Below are 9821 nucleotides of genomic sequence, written 5' to 3' on the forward strand. Positions count from 1 at the left end.
AATATATTTAGTTAGACTGTTTTACCTTCTCAACGATAATTGAAGTTCTGCAGACTGCAGCAAGTCTAAAAACTCGGTGATTACAGTAAATAATACAAAAAATGGTGGTATTCCTCTCCGATAAAGCTGAAATCAATAGAAATCTTGGTGTGACTGAATCGCACCACCAAAGTAATACAGCAGAGTGCAGTAGAGAGGTAGAATTGCGGTATCCAGACATCAACAATCAACCACGACTGTTTTTTCTCCCCCTCCAAGAATCATAATCAACTGTCGATAGTATCTTCTTCTCTGTCAGGATGGCGGACCCCAACACTAAACAGATGCCACAGAAAAGGTAATATTTGTACTAATTTAGTCACAAGGTTATATTAATAAGCACATTTTCTGGAACAATGTTGCTACAATGCAGCTATAATATGTCAATGTATTTTCTGGCTGGCTATGCTAGCTAGCAAAGAGGCAACACCCAGTAATGTTGTTAGCCATTTAGCTAGCTAGCTAACCAGTGCCGTGCCTCAGTAATATCAAAGATGATAGAATATATTCAGTTGTTTCCTTTACCAGAGATGGACAACGTCTCTGGTCTTAAGTGACGTGTTGTTATCTTGTTGCTTAGCAAACGTAATTGACAGATTTAATGTAATGTATCTTTAATGACTAACAACTGACGGTCAGCTGGAGCCTCGTTTATAAGTCGTACATATAAAATATACCCCAAAATGTGTACGCACCAGTTTTTCGTGCAAAAGTTGGTCTTTATAAAAATTTTAAAAATGGAACTTGACGTGAGAATGTGCTCACATCACCGCAAACCTTAGACCATGCTGTATAAACAGCTGCTAGTTGTTGAAATGTTGTATTGCAAACTGTCAAATAAGTATTTTGATGAAAAGCTTAGTCAACAAAAAACAGATAATCATATTAACAAGATTGCAGCCATTTGTCGTTCATGTTAAAGGTGTTTATTTTTAGAATCTAAAATACAGGAATCTTAGAATTACACACAGGAATCTTTTTCCTATTTATTTTATTTTCATAACTATAGAGTACCACAGTAGGAGTCATAGTACCCATAAAACCTAGCGGTCAAAAATGTACAAGGTTCCAATTGTCTTTCCACCATAAAAAAAAATCCATAGGGGATTTTTAGAAATATTTAAAGTAAGGGCTGTTTCGTGTAGGCTTACCTTGGCATGATGTTTTTATAGCCGTCTAAATGTCTCTAGGACTAGTTGACTTTTATCAATATATTCAACTGTATTTACCACCCAAAAATGTAATGCTAATTGGTGGCTAATGTGGCTATCATAACGAACTACAAATACCATGATGACCTGGTCGAGACTGCCGAACCGATGCAAAGGTAAGAATTTCTGGATTAACTATCAAATGTTAGCTAAATGTAGTAATGAATCATTTGGCAACATTTCTTTAAATGGGCAATTCTGTGAACCTTCTTGTAAATTTACACAATAACTGTTATTAAAGATTCCAGCTAGAGATTATGCTAATTAGCCATTTTGAATCTGAGACTAAATAGAGCCAAAATCACCTTGTCCAAGAGAGATTTACATGGTTATCAAAACGTCACACCAAAGTAAGCCTGCACGAAACACAGCCCTTATTTGAAGTGTTTCTAAAATCCCCAACGGGGAAAAAAATGTATTGTGGAAAAATGATTTGAACCATTTCCCTGTTTGACTTCTAGGTTTTATGGGTATTATGACACCTCTGCTGTGGGGCTCTATTGCAGAATATATTGCTCACCTTTCCTGGCTGTAATGGGTTCATATTCCCCAAGGAGCGTATACAACAAATAAACATGTGCATCTCTTGTTTAATTGGACCTAGTAGGCTAGTAAATAGATAGCTTAGTGTATATGTATTTCAAGTTTTGCAGCACGGTTTATAATAATACCGGCACACAGTCTAATTTAACCACATAACTTTTACCCAGGCCTATGTATGCTACTGTAAGTACTGTAATTGCATTTATTTCATATCATATTTAGGTTGGGGGAAAAGTTGATGGAAACATTGTTGAATTCAAATGTTCTTCTGACATGTCCACAACCATTTTCCATTGTTTTCTCCTTCAGAAATGGACACAGTCTTTTTCCATATACACCATAAATTACTGCTAAATATTTAAACATTCTGCCAAGACAGTAGACTGGTAGTTTATGCTAAATATTTGACCTTATGGTTAGTCTACAGTATTGCTGTGCGATAGGAGCGCAACATCATTGCCTCTTCATTCTCAGAGCCTATACGAAGGTAGGGCATATAAACTCAATAATCTATTGATAAACAAAATATTAAACAACAATTCGTTTTTTGCATGCCGTGGCCTAATGCCAATTGTTAAAAATTATACAAAATCAAGGGCATTATTGTCACCATAAAAGGTGAATGGATGGCGTTTTCCAGGCGGAGTTTTACGACAGGTCTGATTTTTATAATGGGAGACATGCGTATGTATCGCGTTTGCCAACTTTAGAAATCTCAATATCTCCAGAAAATGGCGCAAGCAAAAATCTTGTGTGACATTTACGCAACGGTTACAAATGAGGCCCCTGATGATAAAGGGGTTATGTTAGTTAGCTAGCTAAGTTAGTCTGCTGCTTGCCATTGTTGTTTTGCTAGCTACAGAAATGTTAGCTCATCAAATAAGAAGGCTAAATCATTGCCATCTTGGAGATACGTGTGAGTAATAATGCCAGGACTTTGCCTGGGTACCCGAACTCCTTGCTACGGCCACGGATGTTAGTTTCTCTCAGCATTGGTCGAGTTCGTTTTGCATGTCCCGGTGCCCCAGGTGGGCGGAGTTTGGACATTTTGGACCATTCTGTTGGTCCTTAAGTAAAATTGCCACCCACTCGGGGCACCGGGCCATGCAAATCTAACTCCACCATTGATTCTGGATCTGAGTACCTCCCTGACGATTTCTGGAATGGAAATCCACTCTAGATGTCTTATTGTGTTTTTTTTTCTTGGACCCCCATCGCAGAACATGTGGGTAAAGCGGCGTTTTGAAATATCCTCATTGGTTAGAGATGATCCAATCGCTGATGACTTTGTTTTGTACACACACCCCTCATTTTGACATCACCACAAACAACTTCAACGACGGCAATCTCAGACTGAAGTATGTAGCAAAGGATGGAGTAGCGGAAGAATTCAGTTGGAGTAGTCAGGCAAGCCATGACTAGCTACCATCACAATTTCATGTATTTTCTGCCAACTCTTGCAGTGCCAACATTGCAGCTGGAGCAGTTGTGTGTGTAGAGAGTGAAATTAGAGGAGATGTGACCATTGGTAAGACTTTATTCATACTCCATATTGTTTTTATTTATTTTTGCCATCAAGTATCTTTTAGTGTTTTATCCATATTCCTCCAAATAAAAATAAGCAAGCTGTGTAACATTATAGATGTATCAATCGTCTATTCCTTCCGGCAGGTCCAAGAACTGTGGTCCACCCCAAAGCACGTATTATAGCTGAGGCAGGCCCTATTATCATTGGAGAAGGCAACCTGATTGAGGAACAGGCTCTCATCATTAACAGGTAGGTCTCTACTGCAGTTAGCTGTGTATCCGGTACATCCACGTCAATTTTAACACGCTCTTTTTGTTTCTCTACATTTTGCCCTACGATCTTTAGTTATCCAGAAAATATTATGCCTGACACTGAAGGAGTTGAACCCAAGACCATGACGATTGGAATCAACAATGTGTTTGAAGTCGGTTGTGGTATCCTTCTACTGCACGTAATCACAATGACCGGTTGTTGTGGACCATTTGCTCAAGAAAACTAGTGTGATGTTATTGCTTTTTTAATGAGGGACATCGCCTAAAGACTAGTTTAACTAATGTCTATACAAGAGGAGTAATAACAAAGTATTGTAATGACATGTTTGTTTTGTGTTATCTCCCAATTGTTTTTGGAGCAGTTGAAGAAACTGTCTTAACACTCATCACCTTTAACCCTCGACCAACTCCTCACCTTTAACCATCGACCAAATCCTCATCTTTAACCCTCGACCAACTCCTCACCTTTAGCCCTCGACCAACTCCTCACCTTTAACCCTCGACCAACTCCTCACCTTTAACCCTCAACCTACTCCTCACCTTTAACCCTCGACCAACTCCTCACCTTTAGCCCTCGACCAACTCCTCACCTTTAACCCTCGACCAACTCCTCACCTTTAACCCTCGACCAACTCCTCACCTTTAACCCTCGACCAACTCCTCACCTTTAACCCTCAACCTACTCCTCACCTTTAACCCTCGACCTACTCCTCACCTTTAACCCTCGACCTACTCCTCACCTTTAACCCTCGACCAACTCCTCACCTTTAACCCTCGACCAACTCCTCACCTTTAGCCCTCGACCAACTCCTCACCTTTAACCCTCGACCAACTCCTCACCTTTAACCCTCGACCAGGTTCTCAAGGTTTAGCCCTCGACCAGTTTCTCAAGGTTTAGCCCTCGACCAGGTTCTCAAGCTTTTAGCCCTGGACCAGGTTCTCAAGCTTTTAGCCCTGGACCAGGTTCTCAAGGTTTTAGCCCTGGACCAGGTTCTCAAGGTTTAACCCTCAACCAACTTTTCATGTTTAACCCTGAACCAACTTCTCAAGTCTCTCAAGCATTGAAAATTGGTGACAACAATGTCATCGAGTCAAAAGGTAGGATATGCTTTTTATAACACGTGTTGCCTATACATAGGCCATTAATGATGAACCCTTCTGTTGTCATTTGGAAGCCATTTTTGATGCAGTCTGTATGATGACGTACAACCCTCGCTCTCTGTCTCAGCGGACCTAGGGAAGAACGTCATTCTCACCAGTGGCTGTATCGTCGGCGCTTGTTGCCAGGTGAATACGTGTGAGGTCATTCCCGAGAACACAGTCATCTACGGGTCTAACTGCATGAGGCGTGTGCAGACGGAAAGGCCTCAGGTTTGTTCCTACCATGAATTCAACCTAGCTCTTCGCTAAGGAAAATACAATACAACACAATTACATTTTGAGTAATTTATCCAGAGGTACTTACAGCAGCACTTAAGGGTAAAGTGACTTTTTTTATTTTTTTTATCTAGTCGGCACGGATTCAAACCAGCAGCCTTTCGGTTACTGGCCCAACGCTCTTAGCTGCTAGGCTACCTGCTTATCCCATGTGCCAATGTCCATACTCGCATACCACTGAGAATGCTAGCCCAATACATCACTAAATGCTGTGCCAGTGTAGGTACAGAAAGTGATTGTGGTAAAGGACACAAAGAAAATATTTTGTCCTTTAGAAAGTATATATATATATATACATATATTCTCTGCAATGCTATTGCTGGCATTGATATTGTCATCAGGGGATAGGTTTTTAATTTTATGATTTAAATGCTTAGGAATTGTTTTATCTTCTAATATTGTAACCTCTGACAGTTGATTTAAAATGTTCTGACAAAAAGTGTATCTTCCAGCCTCAGACGCTCCAGCTAGATTTCCTCATGAAGATCCTGCCCAACTACCATCACATGAAGAAGACTGTCAAAGGAACCTCCACCCCTGTCAGAAATTAACCTCTGACTAACCAAAGATCAGCGTTCCCTGACACTCACCAGACCTTAACAATGAAAGGTGTAGAGACTAAATTTATCCTAGACCTGATGTCCTAGACCTGATGTCCTAGACCTGATGTCCTAGACCTGTTGTCCTAGACCTGTTGTCCTACAGCTATTGTCCTAGACCACGTAAGAAGTAGTTTCTCTCCCCTCTGAGGCATGAGTGCACATTCCTAGCTTCCACATTCCTAGAGAGAGCCCATATGCAGCACTCCATTGGGTCATTAGCTAAACCAATAGTAATACAGTTCCTGGTTTTGTTTCTTATTTGTCTATCTTGCTCTTTTTATTGTATCATTTTTTAAATTGTCTGTTCAAATGTCATATGTTGTTTTTCTGTCTTAAATTTAGCAGATTCAGTTATGTTAATGTATATTTTTCAGCTTTGGTTGTTGTGAAATAAAAAGCTATTTAAAAGAAACAGTACAAATTAACATGGATTCATTCTTGTGTGGTTTTTCACAGACTATTATAGGCCCCTGAATGTTGTATATGTAGTTGTATGTAAACAAAGTATAAAGCTGGTGATGATCAGTTTAGACAAGACAGCAGGCTCAGTAGTCCATGAAAGATTTCCTCAATGTTTATGACGCTATTTGTTTTATTTCCACAAGGAGGTGCCAGTGAGGAATTTCTTGTAGCTTACCCTCCACCCATATCAGTCACAGATAGATCACACTGGGCATGAGACTAGTCACAGGTTGATGTTATTAGCTTACTGGGCCCTTTTGTTAAGAAGTCAAGAAAGTATTTTCTGAAATCTGAACAGATTAGTCTGACTAATGGGGAAGGTGTTGCCATATATACACTAATGTAACATTATTCAAATAACATTATACCTCAAAAGTAGGAATACAAATCCCAGAACATGATATCAAGATAAAATGATACTACGTATTTAATATTCATGCATGGGTCATTCTGCGAATAGAGTGCAGTTCGTCTATAGTAATCATGGGTCATTCTGCGAATAGAGTGCAGTTCGTCTATAGTAATCATGGGTCATTCTGCGAATAGAGTGCAGTTCGTCTATAGTAATCATGGGTCATTCTGCGAATAGAGTGCAGTTCGTCTATAGTAATCATGGGTCATTCTGCGAATAGAGTGCAGTTCGTCTATAGTAATCATGGGTCATTCTGCGAATAGAGTGCAGTTCGTCTATAGTAATCATGGGTCATTCTGCGAATAGAGTGCCGTTCGTCTATAGTAATCATGGGTCATTCTGCGAATAGAGTGCAGTTCGTCTATAGTAATCATGGGTCATTCTGCGAATAGAGTGCAGTTCGTCTATAGTAATCATGGGTCATTCTGCGAATAGAGTGCAGTTCGTCTATAGTAATCATGGGTCATTCTGCGAATAGAGTGCCGTTCGTCTATAGTAATCATGGGTCATTCTGCGAATAGAGTGCAGTTTGTCATTTTGTGAAAAATGGCTATGTATTTGTTCTCATTTTAACATTCTGTCATAAAGAGCACATGTTCAACTTCATAACTAACATGTTTTCCCATCTCAAGAAGTTCAATTAAGAGAAATTACTATAAAAGTGACAGGGTTGATTATTTAATCCCCTTGTGACGGGGGGGGGGGCTTGTTGTGTGCGTCATGGAGGGGAAATTGAATGCAATCTTAACAATATTTGAACTTTACAGGGTTGACTTTAAACCTGAGGGACAAACGTAAATTCATCACATTAATTAAATAATAATATTCAGAACTTCCTTTCTCAAAGCAACAAAATATGGGCTTTACGACAGTGGTGACATTTTGGGGTTAAGTGGGTTCAAATCTTTCTAGATGTTCGGACAAACATGACGTGGGACATTTATAGAAAACAAATCATTTATTTGAATAAAAACACACTGTTTTATTTTTGTTTACTTTAGTTAAAGTGTAGATGTATGTGATTCAACTGTTAAATTGAGTGTTTTATCAAAATGTACACACATAATGTCCGGGTGACACAAAAGGCACTCCATTCGTGAAATGACCCAAATACTGAACAAGACTATTTACACAGTCTTTGTTTGGACCAAATAAACTAGGAGTGGCTAACATTTTGCCGAAGGCATTAATCTTCTAAGGCAGGGGGTTGTCAGCATGACACGGTGCTTCCTATCAGGGGTTGTCAGAGTGGAGCCTTGCACTATAGGCCAACACAGTGGGAGCTCTAGATATACAGCTGGTACACTGTAGTGGGCAGGGGTGTGGCTGCTACCCCTACTCTCACTACAGAACAGGGTGGAACAATGGCTGCCCCCAAGGCTGTTCTGTAGAGCCCCTTGTGTGGTGTTCCATCTGCACCACAAACAACCCCTCTCCTGTGTGTGTGTGTGTGTGTGTGTGTGTGTGTGTGTGTGTGTGTGTGTGTGTGTGTGTGTGTGTGTGTGTGTGTGTGTGTGTGTGTGTGTGTGTGTGTGTATGTGTGTGTGTGTGTGTGTGTGTGTGTGTGTGTGTGTGTGTCAGGGGAGCTTTTTAATGAAACATGTTTTACCTTCCCTACCGGGCACAGACGTCATTTCAACGTCTAATTCACATTTGGTTGAGTTGTCAACAAATGTGAATTCAACATGAAATCAACAAAACATGTCACCATGTAATTGGATTTAGGTTAAAAGCTGGGTGAAAAAAAAAATACAAAAATTCCATAATGTTGATTACTTTTTTTTGCAAATCCAATCATATTGTTGAAATGATGTGGAAACAATGTTGATTCAACCAGTTTTTTTGCACAGTGGCTATGGCTATGTAGACGAAAGAGAATGGAGTATGTATATCCTGTCATTGCTGCGAGGGCAGCACACTCTAGAAGCTACTTTTTCTACAAAGCTATGTAAGTAATTCAAGCAACGGATACAGTCAAAACGAGGTCAAATGTTTTGTTATGATAGACACATGGATTAATCCTAGTCCTGGTCTGAAAAGCAGTCAATGGAGAAACAATGAAAAAAAAAAAATAATTTTAAAATCCAGGACTAAACTTAATCTGTGTCCGGGAAACTGCCCCCAAAATTCAGAACATCAACAGAGTGACCAATAGACAGCCCACACACATTTCTCCTATGGATAATGTTTTGTTGTACTTTCCATGCGGCCACAATGCAGCAGCTCATGGTAGGAAGCACAGCTGGCGTCTCAAACTGCCAATACTCATTGAATGAGCCCCAGATCAACCAGGGGGCTAATTATTTCACCGGTAGAATGGAGTGCAGCAGGGGCCCTCGCTTTCCACTTTCACTTTTTACCCCCTCTTCTTCAATTTTTATTTTGGGGTTTGCCCTCCGCAGCGCCAATCAGTTACTTTAATTTTGACAAGGGGGGACAGATGTCCGGCGCATTTGTGCGGATGTGCAGAGCGACATGGACCGTGTGTGTGCGCGCGCGCGCGCATCTGTGGCTTTTCTAATCTGTGGACGGGTTTTTCTGAAGCTCGAGAGGCAGGGGCATATGTTGATAGGGAGTCGAAGCAGGAAGTCGAAATACAATGCTATATTTGGGAGCTAGTTATTTATACTCCCCAAACACATAGTCTTTTTGAAGAAGAGTAGTTCAGCTGTCACGGGTGAATTAAAACAGATTTTTTGTTGTTGTTGTTGTGTCTGAATGATTGTTTTTCCTTGAGTATTTTTGCAGGATTGGACATTCATCAACCATGAAAGAGTTCACATTTTATGTAATGTTTCCATTTTGTGTGCAAAATTATGTTTGTTTTTCTGTGTGCCATAATTAAATCGTAACACTAATATTTAGTCTACTAGAAACTATATCATACATGCAAAAAGGCTCCACAGCATGTCATCTTAAAGGTCTTAAAGGTTATCTGTGTTTCTATATATATTTCCACACTATGAGGTTGGTAAAATATGGTGAATTAATCAATAAGAAAATAAATAATGATAATGCCATTTTAGTGTAAGAGCTGTTTGAAAAGACCACCTGAAATTTCAGCCTGTTTTAGAAGGATGGAGTTTTGGCCAGCCTGATGACGTCACCAGGCAGTAAATGTGTTAATAGACCAATAAGAAAGAGAGTTCCAAACCTCTCTGCCAATAACAGTACGCTTTCAGTATTCCCCTCCCTACTTAGACCACTCCCAGACAGTCCTAGCAAAATTCTTGCTTGATCAATTGCTCGTTGCTAAGAAGCTATCTTTGTTTCTTTTTGACCGTTTTAACTGAAAACAAAATCAATGTAAGGTAC

At 39.9% G+C, this 9821-nt stretch overlaps 1 protein-coding gene across 1 annotated transcript; it reads left to right on the plus strand.

Annotated features, from left to right (window-relative positions):
* Positions 1–230: 230 nt before the first annotated feature.
* dctn6 (dynactin subunit 6) lies at positions 231–6044 on the plus strand. Its single transcript, XM_029667155.2, has 7 exons — positions 231–337; positions 3257–3321; positions 3465–3570; positions 3667–3755; positions 4644–4691; positions 4822–4964; positions 5483–6044. Exons 1-7 carry the CDS (start codon positions 300–302, stop codon positions 5579–5581), a joined length of 588 nt encoding a protein of 195 aa, XP_029523015.1. The 5' UTR covers positions 231–299; the 3' UTR covers positions 5582–6044.
* The last annotated feature ends 3777 nt before the right edge of the window (positions 6045–9821 follow it).

The sequence above is a fragment of the Oncorhynchus nerka genome, unplaced genomic scaffold (genome assembly GCF_034236695.1).
Source record: "Oncorhynchus nerka isolate Pitt River unplaced genomic scaffold, Oner_Uvic_2.0 unplaced_scaffold_34___fragment_2___debris, whole genome shotgun sequence".
Classification (NCBI taxonomy): domain Eukaryota; kingdom Metazoa; phylum Chordata; class Actinopteri; order Salmoniformes; family Salmonidae; genus Oncorhynchus; species Oncorhynchus nerka.